The sequence below is a fragment of the Muscardinus avellanarius genome (genome assembly GCF_963383645.1).
Source record: "Muscardinus avellanarius genome assembly, chromosome: 15".
Taxonomy (NCBI): domain Eukaryota; kingdom Metazoa; phylum Chordata; class Mammalia; order Rodentia; family Gliridae; genus Muscardinus; species Muscardinus avellanarius.
Window position 1 is genome coordinate 27,096,798 of NC_137801.1, and position 16,358 is coordinate 27,113,155.

At 43.8% G+C, this 16,358-nt stretch overlaps 1 protein-coding gene across 2 annotated transcripts in view; it reads left to right on the forward strand.

The window, feature by feature from the left end:
- LTBP1 (latent transforming growth factor beta binding protein 1) overlaps positions 1–16,358 on the forward strand; it is a gene marked incomplete at both ends in the record, with an annotated part of 441,497 nt that overhangs the window by 157,653 nt on the left and 267,486 nt on the right. For both annotated transcript variants that reach the window (XM_080711765.1, XM_080711776.1), the window contains one exon: positions 12,018–12,187. In XM_080711765.1, coding sequence (XP_080567891.1) covers positions 12,018–12,187 — 170 coding nt within the window. The remainder of the gene's footprint in view (positions 1–12,017; positions 12,188–16,358) is intronic.

Below are 16,358 nucleotides of genomic sequence, written 5' to 3' on the forward strand. Positions count from 1 at the left end.
GATAGGTGTATTTTGAATTTAAGTTTTTTGTTTGATTTCCCAAGTCTGTTATATATAATCCATTCATATTTCTATCAAGAATCTCACAGAGTGTTTTTCTTCTACTTTAATTCCTGCCAGAAGTAGTTTTTTTTTTCTTTTTGCTTCAAATTTTGCCAGTTTCAGAAATTTAGCAAAATGAGTATACTGTCGGTTAACTTTATATTTTCTGGAGAACTGATGGGGTTGGACATCTTTTCATACCTCATAATTATATGGATCTATTCTTCAGGGAATTGAGTTTTCCTGTCCTTGGTTCATTTTCCTGGGCTCTCTTTTGGGTTACCATTTTTTTTTTTTAATCAGCTTGTAAGAGGCTTTAAGCCGGGTGTGGTGGCACAGGCCTGTAACCCCAGTGCTTGGGAGGTTGAGGCAGGAGGACCACAGGTTGGAGGGGAGCCTCCATAATTTAGCGAGACCCTGTTTAAAAATAAATAAAATAGGATTGAGGATTGAGGGTATAGTTCAGAGATAGAATGCTCCAGGGCTCAATCCCCAGTACTAAAACATTTTTTAAAATGATATTTTAAGCTGGGCGTGGTGGCGCACGTTTGTAATCCCCGCGTTTGGGAGGCAGAGACAGGAGGATCGCGCAGGTTCGAAGCCAGCCACGTGCGCTGGCTTAGGAGACCCTGTTTCCAAATAAAAAATGTAAAAATAGGTCTGGGAGTGTAGCCCGGAGGTAGAAGGGCTCCCAGGAACCCCAGTACCACCAAAAAAAAAAAAGATATTTTAATATTTTATACCTTTTTAAATGTGTATTGCAGATTATTTTTTCCAGTCCATTATTTAGCTGTTAACCTAAATGTGTGTGTGTGTGTGTGTGTGTGTGTGTGTGTGTGTGTGTGTGTGTGTGTTTTGTGGTACTAGGGGTGGAACCCAGGGGCTTTTCAGGCTATACTCCCAAATCTATTTTATACTTTATTTGGAAACAGGGTCTCACTAAGTTGCTGAGAGCCTCACTAAGTAGCTGAGGCTGGCTTCCAACCTGTGTGATCCTCCTGTCTCAGCCTCCCAAGCACTGGGATTACAAGTGTGCACCACCATACCCGGCACTGGTGTGTTTTTATACACAAACTATTTCTTAATTTTTAAGTCATACTTTTCTCAAAGTCAAATTTAGGTGACTTGCTTAGCGATTCCAAGGCAAAATAGGGCACTTCGTTATGAGGGTGGGGGCTTTGTTAGTGTAGACAGAAAGTAGAGAAACGCCTCAAACAAGCCCTCTGAACTGCCCAGCAAGCTAGGACTTAAATCCATTACCTACCTAAGCAAAGCTCAGCTCTACGCCCAGCCCTCCTAGTGTAGGAAGAACCAGGATGATGAGATTTCTTTAATTGGATTTTGGTGCTCCTCATATAGTTTTGTGCTGATTGAACTCTAGACCGAATGAAATAAGTCACATATTTTTCCCACCAGCTATATTGGCTTTAGGAAAAAATGCAACATTTCCCGCAGTATTACAGGATCTTTGGGTCCTGTAGGGCACGGATATTTTATTTCAGCTGGATCAAGCCCTGAAAGAGGATTGGAACAGATGTTTGAATTTGGTTAAATGCTTTCAATATTTATTACTTAGGTGACCTAGTTTAGCAGCAATTGTAATAGAAAAAAACAAGGCCATTCGGGAAAAACAGAGTTTATTGCATTCACCTTAGAAAAGCGAAAGAATGCTCTCTTTTTACTTTGTTTATCTTACTTAGCTCGAATGTAGGAAAATCAGACCCAAAGGGATTCTCTTCCTACTTTGAACAGATACCGATATGTATATTACATTTAAAAAATGCTTTCCCATATGGAATGTTTTTGGCGTGAATGCAGGATGGTTTTGGAGCTGAGGCTCCTGATGTGCTGGTTTGACTAATAGCTGGGGACTCCGGAGGTCACAGCCTGCAGCGCTGTACTTTATAGAAGAGGAAACTGAGGCCTGAGGGGGATTTGGCAGTGTTTGAGCCAGGGCTCTCCCAGACTCAAGGTCACCTGAATTTTTCCGATCCTACTTTGGTTTCTTCTTCCTCCACTGTGAGCACTGTGCACTGCCTGGGTATCCTATTCAGGAGAAGTGGGAGGAGCTAAGTGTCCACCTTTAACTTTCTGGGTGCCTATGATAGCGCCTAGTGTAAGAAAGACGCTCTGGAGGAAGAGAGAAAATGGTAGCCAGAGTGCCTGTAATCCCGGTACTTGGGAGGCTGAGACAGAAGGATTGCAGGATTGAGGCCAGCAGAGTGCAGTAATTTAGCAAGACCCTGTTTCAAAAAATGAAAAAGCCAGCCAGGCATGGTGGCGCACGCTTGTAATCCCCGCGCTTGGGAGGCGGAGACCGGAGGATCACACAGGTTCGAAGCCAGCCGTGCTGGCTTAAGAGACCCTGTTTCCAAATAAAAATTTAAAAAATAGGTCTGGGAGTGTAGCCTGTAGGTAGAAGGGTTCTATCCCCAGAACCACTAAAAAAAAAAAAAAAAAAAAAGAAAAAGAAAAAGAAAGAAAGAAAAAACCGAAAAAACCCCCCGAAAAGCCAGGCATGGTGGTGCACACCTGTAATCGCAGTACTTGGGAGGCTGAGACAGGAGGATAGTGGTTTGAGGCCAGCTTCAACAACTCAATGAGAATCTGTTTCTACTTCTGTGCTATTTTTATTTTACTTAGCATAATGCTTTCCAGGTCCATCCATGTATTGGAGCTTAGTTCCTTTTCATGGTCAAATACTCTTCCACTGAATGTATAGACCACATTTTGTTTATCTTTTCATTTGCCCAGGGGCATTTGAGTTGTTTCCACATTTTGGGTGTTACAAATGATACTGCATGAACACTGGAGTACAAATGCATTTGATCCCTGCTTTCAGTTTTTTGGGTGTATTCCTATGAAAGGAATGACAGAATCCTATGAGAATTCTGTGTTTAGCTATTCTGAAGCTGCCAAACTATTTTCCACATGGCTGTGGTGTTAGGTTGTTTCACTCCATTGCAAAATCTTTGGTGTAAGTATGAACAACTGACCCTAGGGTTGCTAACTGGAACTATACCCCTGGTATAGTTGTTATATTACTTATATGTAATATTTTCTACTTTTTCTAAGTATGATCTTCAAGCACATAATCTCACTTAATACAGGTTTAACAATGATAAACGATAATAACATATGACAGTTGTGTTTTGTGAATGAACTCTTACAGGATAGTTTAAATATAAAAAAGTAGAGAAAATAGTAGAAAGAAAGCCTGAAGTATCTCTCTTGTATCTTACATAATTATCAATGCACAGCCTGTTGTAGTTCATATATACTCCTGTTTCTTTCCTTCCACGATTATTTTGAAGCCAGTCTATAAATATTTCGCATATGTCTATAAAATACAGGCACTGTTAATAAATAGCTTCAAGGCCATTCTCCCACCTAAAATAACAATAATTTCTTAGTATTAATAAAAAGCTGAGTGATCCAAATTTCCCAAATTGCTTAATAATTTTTTAACAGATTATTTGGTTAAATCAGTATCAAAATAATGTTCATCCATTGCAATAGATTAGTACGCCTCTTAAATCTCTCTTAGTCTATGAGTCCCTCTTCTACCTTTTTATTCCTTGAAATTTCTTCATGAAGAAACCATGGGGTAGACATGGTAGTTCACATCTGTAATCCTTGTACCTGAGTGACTGGGATAGGAGGATCACAGGTTTGAAGCCAGCCTCAGCAACTTAGTGAGGCTCTAAGCAACCTAGCAAGACCCTGGTTCCAAATAAAATAAAAAATAAAAGATAAAATAGGGTATGGGGTGTAGCTCAGAGGTAGAATGCCCCTGGTTCAGTCCCCAGTACAGCAACACACACACACACACACACACACACACACACACACACACACACACACACACGAACAAAAGAAACCACGGATTTTGCTGATCATATATTTATGACTTTAACATGTACTCTGTCCCCTGAATTTCCTAAATCAAGATTTAGTTCTAGGGACATGATTAGATTCAGGTTTGATTTTTGACTTGACTACTTCATAAGTACTGGTGTGTACACTTTGTGATGTTGATGGCTGTGGACCATCACCCTCTAGATCTTCTTCCTCCCCCTCCTTCTTAAACTAGGAATTGAACTAGGGCCATTCTACCTCTGACTTATACCCTCATTCCTATTTTGTTTTGAAAAAGGGTCTTTCTAGATTGCCGAGAGTCTCACTATGTTGCTGAGGCTGTCCTTAAACCTGTGATTCTCCTGTCTCAACTTTCCAAGTACTGGGAGTACAGGTGTGCACCCCCACACCCAGCTCTCTCAACATCTTCTTGGAGGTTGCAAATAATAATGAGGTAATTGTCTAGTTGTCTGTCTTTGTGTCTGTCTGTCTGTCTGTCTCTCTTTCTCTAGAGCTGGAATTTTTTTCTGAACAGAAATTTCCCTTAGTTATTTGTTTGAGCTTCATCTTTTCTGGAGAGAGAGGATCTTTTTAGGGTTTTTGAGAGAAACAGAACCAACAAGACGTGTGTCAATATAATCATTTTCCAAGTTAGAATGGTTTGACTTAGGATATCTTTTGACTTTAGGATGGTGTGAAAGCCATATGCATTCGGTAGAAACTGCCTTTGGAATTTGGAATTTTGATCTTGTTTTCTGGGTAAGTACTACACAGTTCAATCCTCCCTTGAGATGCTGTACAGTGCCTGCGAGTGCGGCTCCCAGGCAGCCACGCGGTCATGAGTGGTACTCTGCACTAGGCTGTGTTGTTAGCCTGTGATGTTCGATGGATCAGGTGAATTAAGCACACTTTCAATACATGATAATCTCAAGTTAGTGTGGGTTGCTTAGAATGTAGCCCCATCACAGGTGAAGAAGCATCTGTATTTTAAAAGAGATTTATTATAAGGAATTGGCTCATGTGATTATGGAGACAGGTGACTCCATCATTTGGAGTGTGGGCTGATGAGGGGGCTCAGGAGAGCTCCAGGTGCAGTTCCAGTCAGAAAGTTAGCAGCTGGAGACCCAGGGATGCTGATGGTGCAGATATAGTCCACAGGCATTCTCCTGGAGAACTTTCTCTTGATCAGAAAGGACATAGGCTCATTTATTCTTTCTTTTCCTATTTCTCTTTCTCTTCCCCTTCTCTCCTCTCCACTCCCTTGCATTCAGGCCTTCACCTGACTCAATGAGGCCCTCCATATTTATGGAGTGGAATCTGTTTATTTTTAATCTATGTTTTAAAAGTTTCATTGGCGCATCATAATTATGCATCATAATGGGATTCAAAGGGATACATTCATATATACACACATCTGTTGGTGTATTTCCCTCTCCACGCCTCCTTCCTCCTCCTCCTGTCCCCTCCCTCCCAGTACTTGATAGTTGGACTCACAGCGACCCATGTCATGTGTACACTCACACAGCATTGTTGGCTTGGCTCCTTCCCAAGCTCCCTTTCTCCCTGCTCTAAACCTCCCCCAATTGCCTTCCCCTACTCTCCTGGTCTCTCTTTATTCCTTTTCTTTCCCATTTGCTCTCTGGCTCCCATATGTGAGGGAAACCATGCCACCTTGGGTTTTCTGAGTCTGGCTAATCTCACTTAGCATGATACTGTTTTCCTGCACATGACATAGTTTTGTTCTTTAACGATTGAGTAAAACTCCACTGTGTGTATACACCACCTTTTCTTTATCCCCTTCATCTGTTGAGGCACACCTAAGTAAGTTCCGCAATTTGGCCATTGTGAATTATGCTGCTTGAACCCTGGCACGCATGCATCGCTATAGTGTTATGACATTAATTCCTTTGGACAGATACCGAGGGGTGGTATGGCTGGGCCATCAGGTGATTTCCTTCCTAGTCTTTTGCGGGACCTCCACACTGATTTCCACAGTGGCTGTCTTAATTTGCAGCCCTACCTACGGCGTGTGAGAGTTTCTTTCCCCGCACATCCTTGTCAGCATTTAGTATTGTTTGTTTCCTTGGTGTTTGCTATTTTAACTGGGGTTAGATGGGATCTGAGTGGAGTTTTGATTTGCCTTTCACTGATTTCTAAAGTTGCTGAATTTGTTTTTCCATATATTTGTTGGCCATTTGTATTTCTTCTTTTGAGAACTGTTTATTTACTTTAATTGCCCATCTGTTGACTGAGTTTTTTATGTTAAGTTTTTTTTTTTAATTCTTTATGTAGTCTAGATTTTAGTCCTTTGTCAGAGGAGGAGCTGGCAGAGATTTCCTCCCACGCTGCTGGCTCTCTTTACTCTTGATGCTTTCTTTTGCTTTGCAGAAACTTTTATGTTTTCTTGCATCTCATTTATTGATCCTCGTTTTTATTTCCTCAGCTTTAGGGGTCTCACTGGGGAAGTGTGCCTGTGCCTATGTGTTGAGGAGTTGGCCTCTTGTTTTCTTCTAGTAAATGAGAAGTTTCTGGTCTAACTTCTGAATCTATGATCCACTCTGGGTTGATTTTCAGAAAGGCACACACTTAACTGTTGCTCTTATCCAAAAACACCCTTCAAGTTGACATCCAAAACTAAATCACACAGAGAGATAATATGCTCAATATTCTCCTTGTAATAACAATTAAAAAATAACAAATTACCTGACATTTTTCGAAGGTACTTGTGAATTTTTTAAATGAATGGTTCCACCATTCATGGGCCAGTTGGGGGTTCCCTTCTGTGAGGTCTGAGGCCCTGGTCTGCACTGGGAAGGGCCGTGTGTTTTGCCAGGTCCTCCCACCCACTCATAGGTCAAATAATGGATTTAGTAGAAATATGGAAAAGTTTAGCTCATCCGTGCGCCAGAAATTGCCAGTAGGCAGGCAGCAGTGTAAACAGCCTGTGACTGATCCTTGCTTTGGAGAAAGGCCATTTTTACAATCGTTTCCCCTCTGTTTATAAGAGAAAGCAGTTTCCATACACTCAGATCCCCGGGTGGCTTTCCCGGGGTCACCTGTGCCCTCCCTCAAGCCTCTCGCCCTGCACAGTCACACGCTGATGCTGACCTCTACTGACACCCCACTGTCCGCGTGTTTCCATTGACCTGTGGCTACACACACAGCTTCCTCTGATTTCTCAAGACCTGCTTTCTCTGTAGTACTTTGTGGGGAATCCTCTCTCCCTTCCTCCCAGAAATGGCCTTCCACTTGTCATTTCTGGATCTCACCTTATACTTATTTTTTTCTTCTGATTTCCCCCAACCATCCCAACTATATTCTCTTTAAGTCCCCACCATTACCTGTGGAGAGCCTCCAGGACTGGGCGGTGGGTTCCATGTCTTATTTTTTTCCCCCCATGAAACATTTTTGCCTTTGAGGATGTTGGACCCTAAAACAGAACTATTTCTAAACTTGGAGGCTTTCCCTAACTGGCCCCTGGAGATCTGCCTCATCTTTGTCTCCGAAACTAAACCCTAACCCTAACCCTAACCCTAACCCAGAGGAGAAGAGTCAATAAAATTGTCCTGCACAAAGTCAGGGCCAACATTGTTTGTGAAACTCGTGTTGATTACCTTAAAAACCATCATATATGTTAGACATGTACTGGGTCTCCATGTAAAATGTACTTCTTGCTATAGATTGAGATAAAAAAAAAGTTAGAAAAATACTTTGGGGGAAGCCATGGTTTCCTCTTTATTGCTACACAAAGAGTTTCTCTCAGTGCGCCTAGAATCTCTTGCAATATTGTTGAAGTGCCTCTTATATAATTAACACTGGGCACGATAGAAAACATATTTAATAACCTGTATGGGCCAGGCTCTACCCAATCAGAGTGGAAGCTGGAGCAGAGGTCCAGAAGTCTCTAGCGCTGCCAGGTCATCCTCATATATAGGATGGACAGGCTGTCTTGGGGGCAGTGGGGAGGGGGGTGAATGGAGGGACTGTGAAAGTCTTGGAACAGTTGCTTTTCCACAAGTAGAATATTAAGTATTTTAAACCCCTAGTGTAGCTGTACTGTGGCACAGAGCTAAATAGCAACTCAGGATTTATATCTCTCCCCTTACCTATCTTTTTAAAGAGCATCTTTGGAAGAAGGGATATATTTGGAGAAAAAGGGATATATATGCACTATTTTGAACGAGAGTCCTGATGGTTTTAATTTTTAATTGAATTTTCTCTTAAAAAGTCTAGACCCTCCCCTTAAAATTACATTTATGTGGTGGCGCACGCTTGTCATCCCAGCATTTGGGAGGCTGAGACAGGAGGATCGCGGTTTGCAAACAGCCTCTGCTACTTAGTGAGGCCCTTTGCAACTCAGTGAGACCCTGTTTCAAAATAAAGAATAAAAAATAGGGCTGGGGGTATAGCTCAGAGGTAGAACGCCCCTGGGTTCCATTCCCAGTACTGCAAAAAAAAAAAAAAAAACCACATATTTATGTTGCTATAATTAAATTGACATTCGCCAGTGATAGTTAAGCCTACCCCACAACATAGGAGGGAGGAGGAAACTCAATTTAAATAGAGGGAGAATTTTCTCCCTGTAGTAGTTGGGTAAGAGAAGAAAAGAGAGGGGAGTTAGAGATGATGTGTATTTGTGAGGTGTGGTCCCAGTTGGGGACAACTGCAGTCGATGACCACAAGGGAAAGATGGGAGGAGAAGGGGAGCAGGGGGTTGCCTTCAGGGCGAGAGGAAGGAGCTGGCACTACGTACCTGTAGCTTTGCCTTTTCCTTGGAGGGCTGTGAGCCAGGGGCTGGGGCTGTTGGCGGAGGGCCTGTGCACTAATGGCCTGTCACCAGGGGAGGGCCCCGAGGTGGAGGAATGGGGGCAGCCATGCACAGCTCTGTATTTGCAGTGTGACTGTAACTTGGGGACTCCTTTTACAGTAGTGGGATTTGATTCCTAATTTCCTCCAGTGAGTGCTGGCTGAGGGTTTTCACTCATGTTCTCGACCTAGCGCAGCTGGATCATAGACCTTTGCTTATCACCTTCCTGGTATATCCAGGGCAAGGAGCCGTGTGCACATGCGGGCTCTCAGCTCACTGGTGACTGGCTGCCCTGCTTTCTGGGTTCAGAGGGGAGAGAAGAAGGGAAGGCAGACCCGCAGCTCACCTTCCTGGCTATAGCCAGGGCAGACAGTCCTGGCAGCAGCCCAAATCTCCTGGAGTGCTGGGCTCCTTCCTGAACAGGAGCTGGTCTTACGTCTGTCTTTCAGACAGCATGGCTAAGCGCAAGCTGCTTCTGAGATGTGGAGGAGCTTCCCTCTTTCCACAAGGCTGACAGACTTGTATCCTCCAGATGTATCCAGCTGTTTCATCGTCTACTCCATCCCAACCAAACATACTTAAAGTTCAAAACAACACTTACATCATCACAACAGAAGTGTTTACAGCGTGAAGCCCTAGTTAGGCTTGAGGTCACTGAGCTGTCCATCTGGGTGACGCAGGGAGTGCCTTCATGTGGCATTGTCTTCAGGATGGATTTTCTGGCGGATTTTCTAGACTTCTGGAGACTAGAAGGTTTAAAGCACTAGACCCAGGCCCCTGGTTCAAAGGGAAGCACCCAAGCTGGGCATGGTGGCGCACACTTGTAATCTCAGTACGTGGGAGGCTGAGACAGGAGGGTCACAGGTTTGTAGCCAGCCTCAGCTACGTAGTGAAGACCTCTGCAACTTCAAAGTAAAGAGTGAAAAATAGGGCTGGGGATATAGCTTGGAGGTAGAATGCCCCTAGGTTTCATCCCCAGTACCCCCCCCCCACACACACACAAACGGGAAGGACCCTAATCCCAGCATCTTCTGTTCCTTTCTCTCTTCTGAGTGCCGTGTCCCAAGGAGAATGCAGTAGAGTGAATTTATTCAAGTTTTTTTTTTTTTGGTGTAATGTAATTATACATCATAGTGAGATTCCATTTGGTGCAAACATGTATGCACACATTATTTGGTGTGTTTTACTTTTTAATACCTTCCCTCCCCATACATGTTAGTGAGACTGGCAGTGAAACCTTCTTATCTGGACACAGCCTTATTTGAACTAGTCCCTTGTTCTATTTTCCTGCAAATGACATAATCTCCTTCTTCTTTTTGGTGGAGTAAAATCCCATTATGTGCCTATACCACATCCTCATTATCCATTTATTTGTGGATGGACACATAGGTTGGTTAAGGGCAGTTGTCCAGCCATCAAGAATACCCCACAATAAGTGTCTCAGTTTGTACTGCTTTTTAAATATTTATTTATTTATTTATTTATTTATTTATTTATTTATTTATTTTGGTGGTACTGGGGTTCCTGGAAGCCCTTCTACCTCCAGGCTACACTCCCAGACCTATTTTATATTTTTGAAATAGGGTCTCTTAAGCCAGCGCGGCTGGCTTCGAACCTGCACGATCCTCCTGTCTCTGCCTCCCAAGCGCGGGGATTACAAGCGTGCGCCACCACGCCCGGCTCAGTTTGTACTGCTTTTAATGAGACACCGTATAGTAGTGTTCTTGGTGGCTGGAGAATTTACTCTGCACTGTGCCACCGTGGAGTCATTTCTTCCCCTGTGCACTCAGTCCCTACCTGGGTCAGTCTTATGGTCAGATTGGGCTGGAAAGCAGGTATGCTCCCAAAAGCTTCTGTTTATTGCAAAAATGCACCATCTCGATGATTTCAGGAGCGATGCTCTATATTCTAGAACCAGTTGGCATCTCTTATCTATATCTTTTATTACTTACTGGCATTACTTTGCTAATAATTTCATTTCTGTCTTTCAGGGAATGATTGAATCTGGGCAAAAGCTTATTTTCTGAAAGTATATATAGCAATGGAAAAGAACTGTGTAGACAACAAAAGGTTTGGTCAGAAGGGAGAACAGCACAGCTGTCACGTTCAGAGTCCCAGAGCTCTGGTGCTACTGAAAAGATACAAGGCCATGATTAGTTTTTATTAGTCCGTGGAACTAGTCATCAGAACACATTTAACCTAAAAAGTATAGTTTATGTCATTAAGAGAGACAGCTTAAAAATTATAATTAAATTTAAAAATTAAAAATGAATGTTTCCCCAAGGAATCATCACAATTTATATTTAAAAAAGGAATCTAAACCATTTTTTTCCAGTTTTAATGTGCTCATATTCTGTACAAGCATTTGCTCAGCCCTGTGTAGCAAAGATTCTATGCTACAGATTAGGAAACCGAGGCTCAAAGAGGCTAAGAACTAGCCCTCCAGCACTGGGCATATAGGGAAGGTGCCACTGTCCCACACTGGCTCTGACTACAGCCAATTGTGCTTAACTGCGCAAACTGGAAATCTCCTGCGTGATCTTCTTCCTGACCTCTTTCTTCTTCTTTCCCTCCTTTCCATTTCCAGTGTTGCCTGCTCATTCATATCTGTCCTGTTCGTGTCTTTGTCACTGTCTTTTTCATTAAAGTAAATGCCGTGTGTTATGGATGGAACCGGAAAACATCCCATTAAGTGGGATTATCCAGTCATAAAAAGTGAAGGGTCCTGTGTTCTCTGTGTACAAGTTAGGGAGTAGTCGGAATACAAGGGAGACTTTAGATGACGGAGGAGAATCCCTTGTAGAACGATGGCAGAGGTAGGGGGATGGAGATTTAATTTATGTACATGTGTGAAATTATTAATGCCAATCCCCATATCATGTATGGGGAAGGGGTGGGATCCGGGAGGGAGCCAGGGGGAGCTCACCAAGTGTGTACATGTATGTCCTTATCCCTCTGGGTTACATTATGATGTGATACTACAGTGCACTAATAAAAAAATATAAAACACACACAGACTCACACGCACACACATTAAATGCTATGTGTTTGGCGTGAAGGCTTGTTACGATAGCTGTGCCTGAACTCTCGGATAGAGTCCACCTGTGATGACTTGGTTTCCAAGGAGAAGCATTTGGTTCTTTCCAACCATGCCATGAATGGTCAGCTAGAGTATTTGTGAAGGAGCAGTTGAGCCTCACATGGAATTTATGCTCCTTTCTAAGTGAAACGAATTTTGCAATCTTCCCTTCTTTGTTGACTTTGGAAAGCCTGTTATTTATTTTCTTATCCTCCTTTTCTTTCTTCCCAGAGTGACGTCCCTCTCCTCACAGAACGTGATGATCCATCATGGCCAGACCCAGGAATACGTGCTCAAGCCCAAGTACTTTCCAGCCCAGAAGGTGATTTCGGGAGAGCAGTCCACCGGCGGGTCATTTCCATTGAGATATGGGCAGGACCAAGTGGCAACCCCTTTTCAGTGTGAGTATGGTTCAGTCAACCCTTCTCCTAAGTTGCACACACTGTCATAGTTTGAAAACTATCGGTTCAGATGGCTTTCATGTGCCACAGCGGAGAAGATGTAAATCATTACAAAACCCCACACCGCTTCCTAAAACAACCAGACAGCAGATATTTAGCATGGTCTCTTTCTGCTGAGGAAAGACAGAATTTTTCTCCTAGCTTTTGGAAATAAATCTGAAGTGACCTGCCTGTGATGTCTGTTTCTGCAAGATGTCTCTGTTTGGGAGACATAGTTGCTCTAATTTTGAGTCCACTTGCATGGCTGACATGTTTACATCGATGCTGGTTTTCTTTAGGAAGCTAGCCAAGATTCAGTCCTTGTGAGACGTCTGGAGCGTCCTGCGTCGTTACTCTCCGAGGTTCCTGTGGTTCTGAGGCTATTTTTATGAGTACACCTACTTTCTAGTATACCAAGCAGCTGGTATGGCAGGTTTGACCCTGCCGTTGTAAAGGCCTGTTGTGTCAGTGGCCAGCTTGGTGGCTGTCTTGCTATATGGGAAGCTCAAGGACACAGCCACGGCTTCCAGGATGGGGAAGGTGATGATTTGTGGTTTAGGTATTACACCCACTGAGTCTGCTGGCAGCATCTACAGAGAACTCTCTGGAGCGAGGTGCTGGCCGTTCAAAGGCAAGAGCGAGACTCCCTCTGGCCTTCCAGGACTTCCTGCTGACTGCTGGCCTGGCCGTAGGAACCCAGGAAAGCAGTGAGGAGAAAAGAGCTGTCTTTCACCACCAGGTCTAGTGTGAGTGGTAGAGGTGGAGTTTTGCTTCTGGGCCCCTTGGGAAGCCGGATCTGCTGTGGATTTGATTCCTTACTGCTACCCCGGGTCTCAGTTTCTGTCCTAAGCCAAAAGTGATTGACACTTCCCTCGGAATCGGCCAGGTTAACACAGTGGTATCAGGTAGCTGGTTTGGAAGCCCACTTTCCAACTTTTTGAGGAAGTTGTGTTCAATGACTGGATCCTAGAGCGATGTTTGTGTTGATTTATCGGGATGCTGAGGAAAGCAAGTCCCGGACCGCACCTTCGGGAAGAATGCAGGAAGCACTTAGATCATCTCTGGTCTCAGGCAAGGCCACTTTCAAGTCATTTGCATAAGAATAGATACACCTACCTTATCCTTAAAGATCGTGTGTGTGTGTGTGTGTGTGTGTGTGTGTGTGTGTGTGTGTGTGTGTGTGTTTTACTGGGGATTGAACTCAGGGGCCATCTACCTCTGAGTTATACCCCAGCCCTATTTTACTTTAAATTTTTATTTTATTTTATTTTATTTTATTTTATTTTATTTTATTTTATTTTATTTTTGTGAGTCTAGGAATGAAACCCAGGGGCATTTGACCTCTGATTTCTTTGCCCCAGCTATTTTAAGAAGATGGCCTTTGTTCAGAAAAGGCTCAGGAGCTGACTGAAACAGGCATATGGGAAGGGCAGGAAGGGAGATGTGGCTATTTTCACCAAGGCCAGAGCTCTTACTGAGAGTTGGTGGTCTAACTGGAAAGTTTTAAAAGAGGTGATTTGATAAGACCATTATGGATACTGAAATAGCAAAATTGAGTAAGGACAATAATCAGAAGAGCATAAAACTGTGAAGACACTGGGCGTGGTGGCACATGCCTCGATCCCAGTCCTAGGGAGGCTGAGACAGGAGGATCACAGGTTTGAGGCTCCCGTCAGCAACTTAGCAAGATAAAAAATGAATAAAAAGGGCTAGGGCATGTAGCTTGAAAGGTAGAGTGTCCCTGGGCTCAATCCCCAGCACAAACAACAACAACAAAATTATATCAAAAAGTATTGATAAAAGGGACTGCAAAATAGGTAGTTTTGGAAGATTTGGTACTCGCTCCAAGGAATGGAGTTGCAGTTCTGCAGAGTCCCAGGATGGTGCAGCCTGGAGGATGCTCTGCCAGCATCATCAGTGATGCCTTGTAGGGAAGGGTTCAGTACGCAAACAAAATTCTGTTATGCTTGGGTTAGTGGTATCTTTTTAATGCAGAAGAACAATTGAAATGATAAAACATTTGAAAGACCGTGTTACAAAAATGGGTCAGTTGGGATGATTAGAAGAGTATGTACTGAGGAGCAGAGCACACCCGCACAGAGATTTGCTTGGCACAACTCACTAGAGCAAGGCGTTGAGGGTGGGAAGCATCTACATCAGACTCCGCTGCTGCAGGCAGAACACCAGGGGCCGCTTGATAATGCTAAATCCAGAAAATAGCTTATTATAGTCTATGGTAGGACATTGCCATTGTGGTTATCAGACACTGGAGACCTAGGGTGACTGAACCAGGAGATCTTCAGAACTAGCAGAAACGCACATCTAAGGAGAATGTTCCCTAGATCACTGGTCTCCAGACTCCGAAGGGGGAGTCCCAGAACTAAAATACTAGGGGAACTCCAATTTAAATATCCACCTGCTTCCCTCCCTCCCTCTCATCTATCTACCTTTCTTTTTCTCTTTCTTCCTCCTTCTTCCTCTTCTTCCTCTCCTTCCTTCCTTCCTTTCTTTCTTTCTTTCTCTTTCTTTCTTTCTTTCTTTCTTTCTTTCTTTCTTTCTTTCTTTCTTTCTTTCTTTCTCTCTTTCTCTCTTTCTTTTCTCCTTTCCTTCTTTCCTTTTTCTTATAGTATGAGGGATTGAATCCAGGACATCCGAGCCTATTTTATTTTTTATTTTGAAATAGGGTCCCTGAGGCTGGCCACAAACCCCCAATCCTTCTTTTTCCACTTCCCAAGTACCAGGATTGCAAGCAGGTGCCACAATGCCTACCTCTGCTTATTCCATTTCTAATCTGTCTCTTTACTATTTGAAAAGATTTGGAGAATTGAACTTTTTGAATTCAGATTTCTCATTCCTACTCCTAGTTGTTTTCTCACGAGGATGGGCTTTGGGTTTGAAATGGACTACACTTCAACATTGTCTTCTAAAACTTTAGTTCTTTAAACGCAACAGAGCATTTTAAGTTTCAGAAAAGTCAGATGTTATGTTTTTTTTTTTTTTTTTTTTTTTAGTGGTACTGGGGTTCCTGGAAGCCCTTCTACCTCCGGCTACACTCCCTCAGGCTACACTCCCAGACCTATTTTTATACTTTTTTTTTATGTGGAAACAGGGTCTCATAAGCCAGCGCGGCTGGCTTCAAACCTGCACGATCCTCCTGTCTCTGCCTCCCAAGCGCGGGGATCACAAGTGTGCGCCACCACGCCCGGCCAGATGTCATGTTTTACGTATTCACTTCCTAAAGGTCTTCACACAGATACAACTCAGATTCTTAAAAGAACTACTGCCAGGAACAGTGGTGCACACCTGTAATCTCAGAGACTCAGAAGGCCGAGGCAGGAAGATCCTAAATTTGAGGCCAGCCTGGGAAATTTAGTGAGACCTTGTTTCAAAATAAATATTAAAAAGGGCTGAGAATGTAGCTCAGTGGTAGAGTGCCCCTGAGCTCAATCTCCAGTACAATAAAAAAAAAGAATTGTTGATTTATCGAATTGTTGTGGCGATGGAAGTGGGGCAGGAAGGGCGGGAGAGAAATGACTGGTAGGTAAAGCAAAGCATAACTTTTTTTGTTTAAATAAGTAGCTGTAGAGGTAAGAAAGCATCAGCACAGCCTCTACTGGGCCACATCTGGTAGGAAACTGGCAGCACAGGCGACGTCCTAAGCCTGGGTCCCGTGGCCCCGTGGTCCCGTGGTCCGTGCGTGCCCTCCCCAGGCTTTGCAGCGGGCCAGGCAGCCCTGCTCCCACTTGGTGCTCAGTGGGGCTGACACCTCCCTGTTCCCCAGGGCTCCTGAGTGTGGTCAGAGAGGGACACAGACTCTGTCCTCCCTGCAGCAGTGGGCCTGGCCAAAGTCCATGGTCCCAGCCTCTGACGAGAGCAGGCACTTTGGGCGCATGAGGCCTGTCCTCACTCTTAGTAATACTGGCTGACTGTAGGTCTGACCGCAATGGCCCTCGGGCTGGTTCTTGGACTGCCCTCAAGAAGCAGGACAAGATACGCAGCACTTCAGGGTGTATGATAGGTAGTGACATGCCCCTCGAAGGAAGGGGGCTCATGGATCTGGAGCGAAGATCGTCTGTGTTTTCAGACTGGTTCAATGGGGAGGATGCTGGCGACATTGTCTGGGTCATCTCCC